At 40.5% G+C, this 17,535-nt stretch overlaps 1 protein-coding gene across 3 annotated transcripts; it reads right to left on the reverse strand.

The window, feature by feature from the left end:
- Positions 1 to 57: 57 nt before the first annotated feature.
- LOC133721512 (protein PATRONUS 2-like) lies at positions 58 to 2,341 on the reverse strand. 3 transcript variants are annotated; one of them, XM_062148146.1, is made up of 4 exons: positions 2,191 to 2,341; positions 1,141 to 1,240; positions 587 to 1,056; positions 58 to 484 (listed from the first exon to the last, which is right to left on the reverse strand). In XM_062148146.1, exons 2-4 carry the CDS (start codon positions 1,196 to 1,198, stop codon positions 302 to 304), a joined length of 711 nt encoding a protein of 236 aa, XP_062004130.1. In that variant the 5' UTR covers positions 1,199 to 1,240; positions 2,191 to 2,341; the 3' UTR covers positions 58 to 301. The 3 variants fall into 3 exon arrangements, with proteins under 3 accessions (XP_062004130.1, XP_062004132.1, XP_062004131.1); XM_062148148.1 differs by having other exon boundaries at positions 59 to 484; positions 587 to 1,044; XM_062148147.1 differs by having other exon boundaries at positions 63 to 484; positions 587 to 1,053.
- Positions 2,342 to 17,535: the final 15,194 nt, after the last annotated feature.

Genomic DNA, 17,535 nt, shown 5'->3' on the forward strand with positions numbered 1-17,535 from the left:
AAGGAAATAAATTCAAACAAAACCAGACAATTTCAAACACAGCAAAGATAAAGGCTTTGAAAGCTAAATAGTTAGAAATATCAGATTCTGCATAGGTACATAGGTACGGCATTAACTGAACCAGAAGAAGTACTATATCTACAGACAGGACCATCAACTTTAGGAACTAGGACGAGCATTCAAATGCTGAACTATTGAAAGCCCAAGAAAAACTAATAACAGAGTTGTCCTGGCTACATCAATTTGAAGTTGATTGATGGCGCATCACATGGTACACAGTTTGGAAGCAGTGCGTAGGAAACTATGGTGTTCCCATCACCTGAAAATCACACTCCTCCCAAATCCAAGGGGAATCGGTATAGCGTACTGGTGATAGAGGTGGAGAATTGCAAGGAGGTGAGGAGACGGAGGAGTCCTGCTTGATAGGCAGCAAGGTGGATTGATCCTCAGGTATCTCTTCCAAGTACACGGTCAGACTCTCCTCCTGAAAAATCACAATATAAAAGATAGATCAATAACTGTACTGTCCAGAATGATCCAAACTAACAAAAAGCTATGCTGCAAAAGAAAGCACCTGCAAATTTACCTCAACTTTGGTAAACTGAGAAGCTTTTGGTGGAGATGAAAGAATCTTGAATGGATTTGGTCCATGTATCATCCTAAATATATCCATTTGATCCATGTGGGTAGCCTCTCTCATTGCTTTGATGCACTGTTTATGGTCATGCAGGAAACCTTCCTTCTCAAAATCACAAGAGGATTCCTCTGCCACAGCACTTGAAGTCTTCTGAAGAGGTGGTTTCACTGTGTTAGACACATCAGATAGTGCCTTGCGGCTGCCACGAGTCTGCACTTTATCCGAGGCTTTAGAAAGGCCTTTCTTATTGCTTGCATCAGCAATGATTTCAGGAACATTGGTGAGAGCAGGCTTTTTTGATGCCTTGGTAAAATCAGGCTTTCCCCTATTTGATAGATCTCCTAGAGGTTTCCTTCCACCAAGTCCCCCTTTCTTGGTTGATTTGAATGCATCACCCTTTCCCGCAACTGAAGCTCCTGCTGTAGATAATATGATTAGATCAAAATATCATAAGAAGAATTTTAGACACCGAGGAAAAGCATAAAAATAAACTTGATCACTACCATCAGAGTGAACATTGAGGTTCTGATCCTGAATCAAACGAACTACTTTTGATGCCATTGGTGTACTTTTTGTAGCCAACTGAACTCAACTCTCTGCTAACTGTAGAAACAAATGAAAGAAAGAAAGAAATTAACCATTGTATACAATGCATAAACACATATTTAATACCAACTCATGTTCAATATGTCCCTTTGTTGTTGTTGTATTCAACTCGTCCATTGATCGTTTTGTATGGATAAAAGAAAATATACAGTCATAATTCAAAAACTGATTCATGGAAAAAATAGTTACCAACATTAAACCAAAAACACCAAAAGTGAGATCACAGATAACTTATCAGTGAGAAAGTTAAAAGAAGTGGACATACTATAGTATCCCTACATTTACAGAGAAGTAAACAACTAACCAAAATTTTCCACTGAGATCACAGCCTAGTTACCAGTTCAAACCAAAAAGATGAACAAAAAAAAAAAAAAGGAAAGATTTTGGAAACATTCCCAAATTCTTCGTTGTTTTGTACTTGTGTATGACCAATATGTAGAACATGTCATCGCTTTTCATCCCTAAAATCACAATTCCAAAAAAAAAAAAAAGAACTGCAATTCACTAAATCTAGTCTTAGATCAAAATCTTCTATAAACCCATTTCAGAACCGCATATGAAAACCCAAAAAAAGATACCATCTGAATCTTAATTCTTGATTGTTGATGCTTATTTGTTATTAATTAAGAAAACCCAGTTCTATCAGACCCTGAAGTAATGTTCTTACTCCCCCCAATTCACAGAATCTGGTCTCAAATTAAAATCTTTGATACATATACAGAAAACCCCGAAAAGAATTCAAACCCCAAAAAAGAAAACCCATCTCATTAATCTTAATGACTGACCCTATTTCCAATATCCACGAACCCTAAGAAATAAAATCGACTATCCAATATTCAATTCTTAAGGATTTCCTCAATTGAAGACACTGACTCGAACAAACAAAACCCTAAGAAATGAAGTTAAATCAGAAAAAGAAAATTATAAAGAAAACAGAGGAAACTGACCGAACGAGTATGAAATCCGTGAAGAATGATGGAATTGTAGAGCGGATTTGCCGAAATTGCTAAGCTCGTCTTGGAATTTGAAAATTTTGTTTTCCCAGTTTTTTTTTGTTAATCTGTTCTTTTCGGTCTTCCTTGGGGTTTATATAGAAACGGATGATGGGGTTCCAACGGTAACTCTTTGTGTTATTACGCTAATGCTCCTCTTTTCAATGTTTAATTACAACATACACCTATCCTTACTTTTCTTTTCTTTTCTTTATTTATTTATTTATTATTACCTTTTATAAATGAGATCTCTATCAAGACCTCACAAATCAATATTTCTAATTTGTGATGATTTCATGATACCCTACACTTCAACGGCACACCCTTGCTGTTATTGGCGAGATGAGACAATTTTAGACATAGTCACTCACATGACAACTTTTGAAATCTAAACCGAAGTAATGGCGAGACAAGAAGATAGAAGAAAAAAATTATAGTTGCGGAAAATAAGTTAAAAAGAAGTCAACTAATGAAGAGTAAATTAAAAAATACTAATTCTCCTCGCCATTGTTCATCAGCTTAGTAACAATGACGATTTTGCCCTTCTTTTCCGCCCTAAGTATAAAAATCATCTTCAGCTTGCGCCCGATCTTCTTTCTTCTCTCTCGCTCTCCTCGCTCTCTCTCTCAAATCTCGATCAAATCACTTGATCAAGATTGAGCTGGTTGCACTGCTTTCATCTTTCAGTTTTGGTTGTTAATTAACAAAGATCTCTCTCTGTGCAGAGGTTAATTTCCAAAATAGGATTACGCCATTTGCGATCGTTGTTCAAGTCGAAAGAACAAATCTTCCATAAGTAGATTTTGTTAATTCTTCTAAATTGGTTTATGGGTTCTGTGATTGGGATCAGATTCTACATTAAGGGCACGTTTACTTACTTGGAATTGGAGGGAATGATTACGGGGTAAAACTATTCCTACGTTTACTAACGCATAAAGGAATCAGAATGATTCTGGGTAAAAGTATACCTGCGTTTACTAACACATGAGGGAATCGGAATGGGTATAGGTCACACCTCCTTATAAGGAATCGATTCCTGAATACTCAGGAATTTGATTACAAAGGGGGGAGATGGGTTTAGGAATCAACTCCTCCGGAATCAATACCGATTCCTTTCTTCTCCCATTCCAGTTGTCTCTGATTCATGATTATTTTCCATTCCAAGTAAGTAAACGTGCCATAAAGTTTTAGTCTTCATTGCAATTGGGTACTTTTGCTTTTGTTCTTTTATTTCTGCTATTAATTTATATCATCCCAAACAAATTCCTCTAATAATGTTCCACCAGGTCTTCTACTTTCTGATTTTCAATTCAGTTTCTTTTGTCATTTTTCCAGTTGTCCTGATCTTTCTCTAATTCTCTCTTCAGGGACTGTTGTTGACAGCGAAATTAATCCACTTACAAGTACCTATGATGTAGCTACAGAACTCTGGACTATATTCTGTTTAAAAATAAAGTTTTAAGAAGGGTTCTTCGAAGGAGGTTGTGCATTTGGTTAAATCTTATTCGAATTGGTGAGTTCATTTTTCTTGAGAATTTTTTTGTTCTGTGGCTAAATCTCATGTCCAATGGTTTTGCATTCAATTCAGTTTTAGTCTGAAAAGTTTCCAATGGGTGCAACTAGAACCTCTGTGATAAAATTTATTTGATTTTTGCTGTGGCATGAGTTTGGTTATAAAAATTTGTATTTGAAATGATTATTAGTATGAATCAGGAAACATGATGAGAGCAATATTTGCTATGTTTTAAAAGTTATTCTCTCAACATTTTACTTAATTATTATCTTAACATTATCCTTTCTAACTTAGTTTTTGTTTCTAGGTACTTTTGAGTCTATAAAGGCAGGCAAGAAAGAAATGACGCAGAAATGATAAAGAAATGGAGAAATGAAGTTCTCCCAATCCTATAAGAAAAAGAATCTCAGTTGAAGTAGGAATCCTGAGTCAACTAAGAGTCAAGCTCATGGAAATGAGAGAAATGACAAATGACAGAATCCCAGTTGAACAAGGAGACCCATTCTTGCTAGGAAAATCAAACCTAACATTACTAGGAATCCCTGTCATGTACAAGGAGAGCTTCGAACAGTTTTAGAACATCTCGGAAATTAAGAGGCCTAATTGGACTAGGAAACCTGTTGGCATTAAGAATCCTCATGATACTACGATATATGGGAAGGCTAGGAGATGTTGTGACTTCAAGATGACTCAAGATGGTACAAGAATGTCCTAGAATTTCAAAGTTGGTGTCATATATAGAAGATGGGCTTTGAAATGTCCAAGTAGAAAAGCATGTCCCAAAAATTGAAGCATGTGACATCCATGTGAACTTTTAGAAGAGTCTTGACGTCTTGGATAAATCCTAATCTCATAATTATTCATTGTTTCCATGCAAAATAAATGAATATTCAAGAAGATTTCGGCCAAGTCTATTTTGGGAGAGTTTGGAAGAATATCTACTTTGTTTTCGGTTTTCTTATTTTCTTACTTTGTAATTCAAAACATATTTTTGTTATGATAATTTGGATGTTTCAATTACTTCTGAGATTGAAAGCATGTTTTGATGTTTAATTTTCAAATACCATGAAGCATCTTAACGTTTTAGGTTTCTTGATAATCTAAAAATTCCGATTTGAAAATTGCGATTTCACCATCATAACTTGGTTGTTGATTTTGTGCTTCAATCACATAGTTTATGTGTTTATTGATCTTTGGATGCATACTTTGATTGATGAGCATGTAATTGAATCTATATTAAGATTTGCTGGCGTTCTAAGTCTTAATAATTCAAGTGGAAAACCTATAGTTCCTTAGATAAATCAGCAATGAGCTTTGCATGATAAGATTAACATTCTAACTTGTTGTCTTTGCTTAAATCGATCAAACTTTCATATGTGCTTAATGCGTAGATTGTGTTCTTGTTAGTGATTAGCTACCACTAGTAATTGCATGTTCAATAGGATTAACTATGGTGCATTCATCAAGTTAATTTAATTAAGAGAAGTAATAAGAACGTTGTATGTGTTCATCTCTGTTCTTGATTAATTTTTTGCTATGATATGTTTAATCTGTAATTGATGAGTATCGAACTCATTAATGTGTTAGTGAGTAGTTAATTTAATCTATACATATTCCATTCATCTTTATCTTGTTGGTTTATGATTTGATTTGATGTGTCACTTATATATTATTTAGTTGTTAGATTAGAAATTAAAATCCTAAATCTTCCCTTTGAAATCATAAATAATGTTTACACACACACATACTTTGTTTTATTTTTCTAATGTCTTTTGCAGGAATGAGTATCGATCCCCTAATCTCCGGTTGAGAACGATACCTTACTTAGGTTTACTACATTAATAGGGTTTTAAATTGTACATCCATTTGGTGTCATCGATGCAAGTTTGATAAGTAGTAAATTGAAAGGTAATAAGATTTCAAAAACACACTCCTATTAAGTGAATATGAAAAGGCACATGCAAATCATCAAATGATAAGATGCAGAGTTAATTCCACAATAATCTAAAATGCACGCATTTGTTGTAAGACATTAAGATAACAGTTTGTTTCTTCAATCAAAAGGTTGTCTACATTCAAATGATTCAAGTACCATATTTCCACAGATATACTAAAGAGATGAAACTCAACTAATCCAGTGAAGGGTTTTACCTCTATTGCCTTTGGTGCAAGAATTGCGTCTTGGCTGATAAGAATCAATCGGCATGTATGTTGTTTCGAGATGAACTTCTAGACTTTCAAGGTCTTCTGAGTTGCTCGAACTTTCAAGGTCTTCTGGTGAAATAAATCGGCCAAGTACACTATTGTATCACAAAGAGGATGCTCTTTATTTAAAGCTTCCATTATGTTCGTATATATAACCACTTACACAGTAAACTATTTTCATCCGTATCGTTTCTCCATTAGGATTAATTAAAACCTTCATATATGGAATGTACTTTTCACATGCTATTCCATAATCTCTTATAAATTTTAAGCTTGTATAAATCATTCCTCCCCCTTTCGCATCCCATGGAATGTGGTATAATTGTCATTTAGGAGACAAGCCTTGTTGTACTTTCTAAGAACTGCCCATTCCACCGCTGTAGCACTAGCAAAAGCCCAACAGCTCTGAAGAAACAATTGATCTTTGATTGCTGGGATTTTAGATTCCTTAATTTCCCCTCTAACACTAGAAGACCCTTAATTGGCAGAAGTCAAGTATAACTTTGGTGAAGGGCCATTAGACCAACTTTCTTACTGGGTTTCTAAACATTTTACCTAAATCAAAATGAACAAATTTATAAATAGCAATTCTAAACAGAAACAACCATCTATATAATGTTAGTATATTCTGAACAAAATCACTTGCTAAAAAGAAGAAGGAAAATAGCAAGAATTATAACTAAGAAAAAGTGCAAACTAATCAAAACGTCTTCTTCATTTTTGGCAGAGACATACATAACCTCTATCATACCAATAATAGCTAGGATATATTATCATTATACAAACCAGTGTTGCTATCACATGCGAATTCATATACCAAAAAATAAGAATAACACTAAATGTACATCAATAGATTTTGGAAGAGTGTCAAATATTTTGGGGGAGGGTGTTTTATTGAAAACTTTAAACGTTGCTACCATGAATTAAAACTAAAAAATTAGCAAAAACAAGCAAACGCACAAAAACATGATTAAAGTTGACAAGGGGAACAACTTGATTCAAGTTGAATTGTAGCCTAAAACTCTTAAAGCCTTTTGCATATGAGTAGGGAAGAAGCCACAATACAACGTAATGCAATTTGTTTGGGTATGCACATGCATCTCAACTTGAAGAGAAGATTCTTAAAGTATAAAACTATTTGCTCTTCTTCTGATTGTGAATGCTGGGTTCTTTATGACGAGGGAAAAATTGGAAAATATAGAATAGTTTTTTACATGTTGGGTACAATAAGAAATTTGTTGGGTTCAAATGGAATCACCCACCAATCTCTCATCCGAATTACCGATTTGAAGTAGTAGTATCAATGTAAATGCAAGTGTCTGTCCATGCAACCACAAATCGATCTTAATTTGTAGTTGTCCAGCCAATTGCTCGTCACATAATGAAGTTCTTTGGGATATATATTACATTTAGACTCTAGTTTCCAGAGATTTTTCCAATACTCACCCTCATTTGTAGAACTAACAACACTCCGTCGTCACGTTCTTCTTAATATGCCATTTACACAAGAGATGTCAAAAATCAGGAAATAATTTGCTAATGCTATTCAGTAGTGCTAATTCTCAATCAGTCACAATAACACCCGAAATGCAGTCATCACGCAAAAGAGTCTTCAATCTACTCAAAGCCCATGTGTAATTGTCTTATGCCTTTTTTGAAATATAAACAAATGCAACGTTGAAGGTCTTCTCGGTAGATGCCACCCTGACAATCTCAAAAGGAAGAAAACATTATCTATTGGTCTTAATTATAGGTACAGTCCATGATAAGAATGTACATGTGGAAATATATGTAAATTTTCAAGACAGTAAGGATGATACCAAAACAATTCGGTGATAATATCACCTTCACTCCTATGATGCTTAACATAATTGTGTTTGTTTGGCTCCAATTTTGTTGCAGCTGGTCAACAGTCTCTTTTCTGCCCGGGCGTGCCAGCACCGTTCGGGTGCGGTCGTCGGGGATGTCCCTTGACCTGACTTCTTTTCAAGCGATTGTAGACGAGGAGAGCACCAACCTCGTCGTGGGATTCTTTCTGCCTCGTGGTGAGGACTTTGCTGAAGTTTCTTCTTGTTAACACAATCGATACTCAATATTGTAGATCGAGCAGAGCGACATCACCGGGAAATGTTGAGATCTTGCTAAAGCGTGACTTTAGCTTGGCTGGGTTGCTAGGGCGTTACCCTTGCTTGGCTGGTTCTGTAACCGTTGTGGTCGCGGCACTACCGTCGGCTCTCGAGGAGACTAGGACCGAAGCACGTTGACAGAGGGTTTGGTGGTACTGAAAGTCGGCTTCTGAGAAGACTAGGACTAGGAGTGTGATCACCGCTAAGAGAAAGAGAAAGAGAGGGAGAGGAGTTGCTCTTAGAGAGGTTTGCTCTAGAGAGAACTTAGATCATCTTAGAGATGTTGTTGTTGAATGTGAATGTGTGATTTAGAATGAGAAGAGAAGGTGTTTATATAGGGAAGAAAAAGAAGAGTGAAATGATGAGTGGAAGAAAAATAATGAACGTGGAATATGAAAGTGATTTGTAAAATATGGAAAAGATAGAGAAATGATGAAATGAAAGCAAGGCATGAAGGTGCAACAACATGGAAGTGATGATGATCTATTAAAGAGATTGTCTTGAAAAATATATCCAAGGAAAAGAAGAAAAGCATCTAGCTTTCTTCATGTGGGTAGGAAACATGAACATGTGAATATTGAGCTGGTTTTAGGTCAGTTTCTGCCCCTTTATTCCTTCAATTATTTCTCCAACAAGACTTCAGAATGAGCTTTCGACTTCTTCATAAAAAATGTTCCACTATGAGTGTAGATCACCCTGGTAAAATTTCAGATTTTTATTCCATGTGGTTGGGCCGAAAATGCTGCTGGACCTCTTACAGGTCCAGTTTTCCAGTTTTGCTTCTGTAGAAAATTGGGCTGATTGTTTGAAGGCCTTCCACTCAAAAAAAACTCTTGCACTCTTCATAAGAAATGATCCTTGGGCTGTCTATAATGGATCTGGAAAGTTTCAGCACATTTCGATTTCATTTGGTAAGTCTGCCGCCCCTCCTTCCTTGTTTAGCTCGGTTTCTCCTAGCCGAAGTAGGAAAATGTGCTAAAGTTGACTTGTCATACTTCCATAGTAGGCTTTATTTAGCCTCTAAATATATATTTCGAGCTTGTCGACAATATATAGCTTGAGCCACTGACATTGGCTTAATTTCTCCAAGACACGCCTTGTCAGGCCAAAATGTTCATTTTGGGTCCAAACATTGCCCCCCAGACCTCGAAGTCAAAGGTCCTCGTCTTGACTAAAGAGGTCTTGAATCAACACTACTCTTATAATGTCGTTGCTCCAAAGTCGTTGTTCCAAAGCCACTTGTATTGGCTTGACTGTTTCCATATAGGCCTCTAAATAGGCCATAAAGCTTGAATGCCACTACTGAATTGCCTTTGGCATGAACTGACGCTTCCTTTGCCAAATTTATTGCCCCCCATGGATCTAGCGAAACTTGGGCAGGTTGTAGGCAATCAAAACTTTAGCGTGCCCCCCATGCGAAGGAGAGTGCTTTTGATCGCGAATGAGGATCCTTCTCTTCCTTGGTGGTAGCTTCGCCATGTGTATAGCAACAAGTATCTGCCTTGTTTGCTGGCTCTCTATTGATTTTCTCAAATGTAGGTGTTGGAGCCGCTTTCCTGGCTAGATCAAGGCCTATAGTACTTGGCAAAATAAGATGCAAAATAGCAAACTGTTTGCTTTCATTTAATCCTTCGCGAGTCTTATGCCAAAGAGGATGATTGGATCATGGCTATCGTCATCATGACGTGTGACCAATTGAAACCACCATATTTTGCTGCAACTTTAGCATCTAAAACCGCATCGGTTTTAATCATGTTTTATTTAAAAAACATCAGGCCACTATGCTGGCCCTGCGGTGGTAGGAAAATGTGGAATATCTTCACTGTCGCCTTAGATGCGATTCTCAAGATGGAATAATGACTCATTAATTATCAACTAGGGCCACTCACTGGCCCAGCTAATAAATTAATCTCCAAACATATTTGAGCTATAAATCAAAGCGTATTGGAGAAGTATCTTCACTGTCGCCTTAGATGCGATTCTCAAGATGGAATAATGACTCATTAATTATCAACTAGGGCCACTCACTGGCCCAGCTAATAAATTAATCTCCAAACATATTTGAGCTATAAATCAAAGCGTATTGGAGAAGTATTCCTTGCGACCTAGAAATGGCATCCAAGAAACCATTCGTTATCGATCAGGCAGATGAAATCACTGAGAAAGCCGCATTCGCCTGGCGAACTAACATGAGTGTTCGATGTAGAAGTCAGAACGGAGAGGAGAGAAGTCGACTGATGGGCTTTGGTGGCGGTGATAGTCAAGCGAGTCTGGGTCCCACACCTCGCGATCGTTTGCCAGATGATGCTATGGCCTATTATGGGCTTCCCATCCGCCGTCCCATAGCGGCTCTTCGGCAGGTGCCTGGTGATTTTAGCAGTTGGGGACCAAGGAGGAAAGTGGGCTACTGGCCTACCGTCGCTCCCGAGGAAAATATTTGGTATCAGGAGGTCCGAGCGAGAGATTTGGCCCGATGGGATGCGGTGGGTATCACCCAAACCATCGATCTATGCTTCTGTCTTCCCAATAATACTAGCCCTGCACCGCTAGCTGCCGCTCTTTGCTTCTGGAACACCTCCAGCAATACATTCGATTTCCGGTTTGGGCAGATGAGCATAACTCTGCTGGATGTTCTTACCATCACGGGGTTGCCCATTGACTTTGACCCCTATGTGCATGGTCAGTTTGATGGCACTCAATTTTCTTTGAGAATGGATATGGCTGGTCGAGGGCATCACAGCAGATCCTACCCATCCTGGCGCGAATATTACTGCACTCGGCGTGACCATACAGGAGGTATCGCATTCCTAGAATTCTGGCTTTGCAAATTTATCTTTTGCACTTCTTCCAACAAACCTACTGGACCTTGGAATTCTCTGGCCACTGCTCTCTACAATGGTATTTGCGTTGGCCTTGGGCAACCTGTATTGGGTGCGTTATATCGCTCCCTTTATAGAGCCGTAATGCGCCCATTTGATACCGAAATTAGTGGCCCCTTCTGGATCCTTGCCTTTTGGCTGCAGATTTATTTCCCTCTCTTCAGTCGCGGTGATATTTCAAAGGAACCTCCAGTTGATTCCCTTTTGGGGAACTGGCTTTGCCGCAACGTAAGGTATCGAGCTCCACCCTACTCCGAGTGTTTTATTTACTTGTACTTGCTGGGAGAGATGCCGGACCCAAAAATAGTCCTTTCTAGGCGATTCCCTCCTCCCCTTGATGATGGCTTTCTGCCCAGTGGACGGGATCATAGCGAAAGAGCCTTCCTGGCCTTTCGTCGCGCCATCTCCTGCTTGGATATTCATCTTGCCACTGAACGCGTAAGTTATGAGCTCTATGCCCCTAACCATTTTGCTCGCCAATTTGGGTTGGCCCAGTTGGTACCCTGGCCTCTGGTTGATTCTGCCAATTACTACACCTCTTGGCGGAGATTAGCCCCACCTGGGTCTGCCCCCTTTCAGAGTCAGTTTACTTTGATAGTGATTCCCCCTTGGGTCAGAGCGCTGTACCCCCTCAACGATGTCGACGATGATTATGCTGATTGGTGGAAAGAAGTGTCCGTGAACTGTTGGGACCTGCCACATGACGAACTCTTCGTCCTGATCTTTCGTGGCATGAGTAGTCCTGGTTCGGAGGACCGCAAGATTCTTGAGCGCTTCTCCAACCCTACAGCACAACCCCCGCGACCTATTCTACCTTCTCGCTCATCGCGTCCAGGGATACAAATCCACGAGCCTAGGGCAACAGTAAGTTTTTGTCTTTCTTTACCATTCTTTTTCCTTGTGTTGATTTTCCCGCTCTTATTCCTGAGTGTGTTTTGCAGCAAACTACCTAGAGCAGGATAGCCTCTGTTCAGGCGGGGAAACAAAAGGCAATAGCAGAGGAGACTTCTGAGGGAGAGTCTTCGCATGATGAAGATCCCGCTGAGGTAATTTAGTTAAGAATGATCCCAAACTTGTATATTTGGTGCTTCCCCCCTTTTTGAGTTATGACTCTTTTCTCGTACAGGCCACTGCTGTCTTTGCTTGCAAACGCGATCGAGCTCAATTCGTCGAAGAGAGTTTTGAAGATGACGAACCTCTGGGAATGCGATTGGTAAACTCCGACCCCGTCTTATCCTTTTTAAATTTTAGAATCTGGGCAGGATCTTCACTATGTATCTTTTGACAGGTCCGTCAAAGGACCACTAATCCCTCTCGCCTGAGCGAGGCTGGACCCTCAGCCACTGCAGAAAAGCCAACTCTCTCGCTAGTTCAAGCATCAACTAACCCCGTGGCGCCTCTTCCGTCTCCCACAGAGCATCTGCAAGGTCCTACCATTCTAATAACGATCTCCGATGACGACTCCTCGGAGCATGAAAGTGTGGAAAGCCACTCTGAGGATTCTGCCGCTTATGAGGAACTGATGACGACAGAGATTCTCGCGGCACTAAAGGTCCAAGAGGTGAATGAAGTGAGGCCTCTTCCTCTTGGTGACCACGTACCAGATATTGACCCGACAACTCGAGAGGTAAGCCACTGTTGGCCAATGCTTTCCATTTCCCTTTTGATCCAACCCCACTCTCTGACATTTCTGAATCTAACCAGGATTCTGTTTGTACCGAGGAGGTGGCTACAAACGCTGAGGGTCCTATCGGTCGGACAGTCGCCCAAGAGATGAAAAATGATACTGACGGTGGTGGTGCCCCCCAAGTCTTGCGAATAAATGAGACAACCGTCGAAGCCGAGGGCCCTGTGCTTGAATCTGCTCCACTTGCCCATGGTGAGCCGCGAGTTGAGTTTTCAGATTCTCCCACGGCTGAAGGGACAGACCAACCTATTGAAGATGAAGAAACTGAGGAAGTTGTCCACCCTTTTGCATTGGTGGTTCGTGATCCTGTGGCGCCTCCGCCGCCTCCTACCAGATTCGAGAGATTGATGAGGGTGTTAGAGGTAACTCCTCCTTCTGCTGTGGATGAGGCTAAGATGGTGCTTCACGAACATCTGGGTCCTCAGGTATTGGAGACTGACATCCTCTCGCGAGTCTTGGAAGCCCTAAGGTATCTTTGCCAGGAGAAGGCATTGACCCTGCAGCAATTTAGTGCCATTGACGATCTGCTGAATGAACTTGGTGAGGCCCGCCAACGTCAACCGGCCGCGAACGCCCAGGCTCACGACACTCGAGAGGCTTTGAATAGCCTCTCTCGAGAAATGGAGATCTCTCGCGGTATTTTAAATGAGCGAACCAACCGCCTGCGGGAACTACAAATCCAAAGGTCCGACTTCAAACTTCGGATCGAGGACCTCCATACAGGTTTAGCCTTTGTTGAAAACGCGATTGCTACAGAAGAAGCCCAACTCGATGAACCTCTGGCTGCTTCTGAAGAAATGGGCCGCAACTTGGCCCATCTCAGAGAACAGGCCACTCAGGCCGAAGCTAGTGCTATTGCGGCGAATCTCCGCGTGGAGGAACTTTGCTTGAAATTGAGCTTTGCGGGCCAATCTCTATAGGCCCCCTCGAAAACCGTTCGGTCTCCTCACATACTGTTAATCCCTTCTTTTCCGAGATTTAAGGCATTAATCACTCGTTGAAAAACAACAGTCGTGAAAAAATAATCTTATGAAAAGAACAGTTACCTCCTCGAAAACCGTTCGGTTTCCCCACATGCTATTAATCCTCTAATAATAGCTAACTCCTCAAAAACCGCTCCTCACATGCTGCTAATCCCTTTTTTCTCGAGATTTGGAATCACTAATCTCGATTTATTGACATCAGTTTTGAAATAGAGCTTCATTCAAGGGTGGGGATTTGTCTGAATTCCCTATAAATAGTTGTATTTCGGGAAGGGAATACTCACAACAATTTTTCTGAAATATTCAAGAAATGGCCTTTCAGTCCTTGCTTTTTTTTCTCCTTCTTCACAAATCTTCCCCTCATGAAATGACCTTTAGCCTCTAAATTTTAGGCTTTATGGCGTAATCTTAAGCCTGGGTTAGGCCTCATGGCGTAATCTTAGGCAAACCCTTGTTTCGTCCTTCTGGAGTTCTGCAACAAAAATGCCAGGCTTCGGATTGGTTTAGAAACACGAGGGGGCTCCAAGTGTGGGATCTCCGGTCATGTAAGATCATTTTTTGAGAAAATCCCATACGCGGAGCGAAACGGGGAGAGGGAGGACGGCCACTCTGAGGTTCATCTTTCCTCCTCTGTTTCCTTTCTTCTGGACCTGGCCCGTGTTGTGCCCTCCAGATGGAAGGGGCTTTGGTTCTCACCTCCTTCTCCCCATTTCTCTTCTTGATAGAATCTTGGAGGGATGAGAAGGGATGGACTCTTTGAAGGAATGGATTCAAGCTACAGAATGGCTGTTCCTGTACTTCACGTCCAGCTAATGGTGGTTACCAAGGCTAGAGGGGGTGCAGAGACTCAAGCTGATATTTGGTTCCTTCACTCTCTGCCCCTCCAGGAGATAATGGCGCGGCTCAACCCGGCGTTGGATTCCATAGCTGCTTCCAATTGAGGGAGCTTGGAGGCTCCATTTTCTTTTACTGGAGTCTCCCCTTCTCATGAATAATGGTGTTGGCCAAGCCTATGTTGTATTCCTCTACCGCTTCCATGTAAAGGGGCGCGGGGGCTCCGTTACTCCTCTTTTTCCTTCCCTGAAGTCTGCCCCTCCTTGAGATAATGGCGCGGCTCAACCCGACGTTGGATTCCATAGCTGCTTCCACTTGAGAAAAGATTTAGAAGATAATCCGAATATTCTTGTTTTGTATTCTAGCCACTTTTGGCTTTGTAATGAATGTATTGCTTTTGGCCGCAAAGCCACTTTATGAATACAATAATATTTTCTTATCCTGATATCCAAATATCCGTGAGAAGCCAATAATTGTGTCTCGCAAGGCCCCAAATATAGGCCCCCATAGTTGTATATTGAAAATAATATGAACTTTTAAAATATGCTCCGCGTCAAAAAGAGCCTCGTGGCGAGGTTTTTGAGGACATATGTATCTTTTGGATCCACTTGCTGGCTCCCAACTCAAAACTCTTAGCGACAATAACTCCTTCTTTTCCGAGATTTAAGGCACTAATCACTCGTTGAAAAACAACAGTCATGAAAAATAATCTCGTGAAAAGAACAGTTACCTCCTCGGAAACCGTTCGGTTCCCTCGTGCCAATAATCCATTCTTTTCCGAGATTTAAGGCAACTTTAATCACGCTTTACTGACATCGGTTTGACTCTTTAACCATCCAGCAGGTGGAAATGCTTTTCCGAGACTATCGGCCAAGGGTGGAGATTTGCATGCCCTGTTCCTATAAATAGGTGCATTATGGGGATGGGAACGTTCACGCCAAAAAAAAAAACCTTCCTTTGAGTTTCAGATCCTCAACAATACCCTTCCTTTTTTACGAACATCTCTCTGTCAATTTCAGTCCTTCTCTCACAGATCTTCAGTCCTTCCCAATAATTCTAACAGCAATCTTTCTTAATTACTTGTCATCACCATTCTTCAATTCTCGCATTCTCTCAACCCTTCACCAATGGAACCACAAACCCAGCAACCAACCGAGGATAGAGGAAGCAACAAAGCAGCCGGGAGTAGTGCTAACATGCTTTGTAGGCGGAACAGGTGGAATCCCACTACAGATCAGATAAGAATCCTTAAGGAGCTTTTCTACAATAAGGGAGTTAGGTCCCCAACTTTAGAGCAGATTCAGAGGATCTGTCTCCAGCTGAAATGGTACGGCCAGATCGAGTTCAAGAACGTCTATTTTTGGTTCGTGAACCAAAGGGCTCGGGAGAAGCGGAAGAAGAGGTCCACTTCGGATGTTCATGTGCCCATGCAAAGATCAGGGCTTGTTGGTGATGACAATGGTACCAATTGGAAACCTGAGGATCAGTATATTAACTTCGAATCTTCTGCATCTGCTTCTGCTTCTTCAGCTGGTGTGATTGCTTTTAACGGGCAGAAAGGGAACTATGGTGGTTATGGATCTATGAACATGGAGATTGAAACCCTTCCTCTGTTCCCAATGCATGGTGAGGACATCTTTGGTAACATGAAGACTACTTCCGATGGAGGTGGCGGTCACGGTGGTGGCTCTCAAATTTCCCTTGAGCTCAGCCTTTCCTGCGAGGGCAAAGCTGAAAAAAAATTTCCGGAGCCGCTGACTCGGCTTAGTATTGTATAGTGTTGCCCCCCTAGTGTTGATAGGCAAAGCGAAGAAACGATTATGGGCCTAAAAAACAGGCCTTCATGAATGGGCTTCGCGAGTGTAGGAACACTAGAATTTCCCACGAAGGCTTATGCGAAGAGACTGGCTAATAAATTAATCCCTCAGTGTTTTGACTCCTCAGTAATTATGGATTGCACTAATTTTTTATTTATTTATTTATTTTTTTTTTTTTTTAAGTAGTTGAATTCAATAAGACAATGTGAATCAAGGTTTAGACATGCGGCCCAAGTATAGTCGCCTAGACACAAATTTCCTTTCAAATCCTTTGGGCAACCTTACTGCAATGGCCATGTGGGGGAGGGCGAACAAGAGAGGCAGAATCCATTTTGGCATGAGCTACTCCCACATAGTGGTTTAGGCCCATTTGCACGCACTTCTGGATTCAAGAACCTGTCATGAACGTTGTCCCATTTCTAGACACCATTTCACATAGGCTATACTTACTAAGATGAGAAATGTCATAAGTGTGAAGACAGTTCAACAAGTGTTAATAAAAGCCGCCCTTAACCTTAAGGGACCTGAACTAGGCACCAATAAGGAGTTTAGGCCAATATTAACAAAAGAGACTTCACCTATTCCGTTATGATTCACAAACCCTTACCAAATTCAACTATTATTCCGTTATGATTATTATTATTATTATTTTTTTATATTTATTAAAAGAAAACTAGAAACGAAAAAATTTCCAGAAAATTAAAAGCAAAGAAAGAAAGAAGCTAGCATCACCATGTTTGGCTAACCTCTAGAAGACCACGGGGGAGGCCATCTATGCTTCATTCCAAGCTCTGATGTATCAAAATTTGTAGGGTAAAAATCCCTCCTGTGAGAGCTTGTAGGAAAAGAACAAAGATACTTCTCGTCGAAGAATTGGAAGCAATTTGGCTCGTAGGAGGAGTAATCTTGCCCCCCAAGTATCTTTGTTGGCATAGAATTAGCCACAGATTGGCCATTATAGACGACCACTTGTTGGTTTGAATTCTCATGATCAAGAGCCTCAAAAACAACAATTAGGTCGCCTAGATCATATTTAATCACCGCTTGGCTATTAGAATTTTTAAGAAATTCCTTTTGGTGATCAACAGAATGAACATGGGCTCCATCTTGCCCCCCATGCATCTGATCAGTAGCCACGTATTTGGCTTGATCAGTGGAGAAATCAGATATTTGTTCAGCGACAATTGTATTGTCAGAAGAACAATCTTGTTGATGACCTTTTCCATGCACAGCCTCTGTGTAAGGCTGTGACTCAC

This window comes from Rosa rugosa, chromosome 7 (assembly GCF_958449725.1).
Source record: "Rosa rugosa chromosome 7, drRosRugo1.1, whole genome shotgun sequence".
NCBI lineage: Eukaryota > Viridiplantae > Streptophyta > Magnoliopsida > Rosales > Rosaceae > Rosa > Rosa rugosa.

Excerpts from the sequence above, each read along its gene's own strand:
- LOC133721512 (XM_062148146.1), bottom strand. The coding sequence starts at position 1,198 with ATGGCATCAAAAGTAGTTCGTTTGATTCAGGATCAGAACCTCAATGTT. Across the intron at positions 1,057-1,140 it reads CCTCAATGTTCACTCTGATG|CAGGAGCTTCAGTTGCGGGA; the intron begins GTAGTGATCAAG and ends TATTATCTACAG. Across the intron at positions 485-586 it reads CTCAGTTTACCAAAGTTGAG|GAGGAGAGTCTGACCGTGTA; the intron begins GTAAATTTGCAG and ends GTGATTTTTCAG.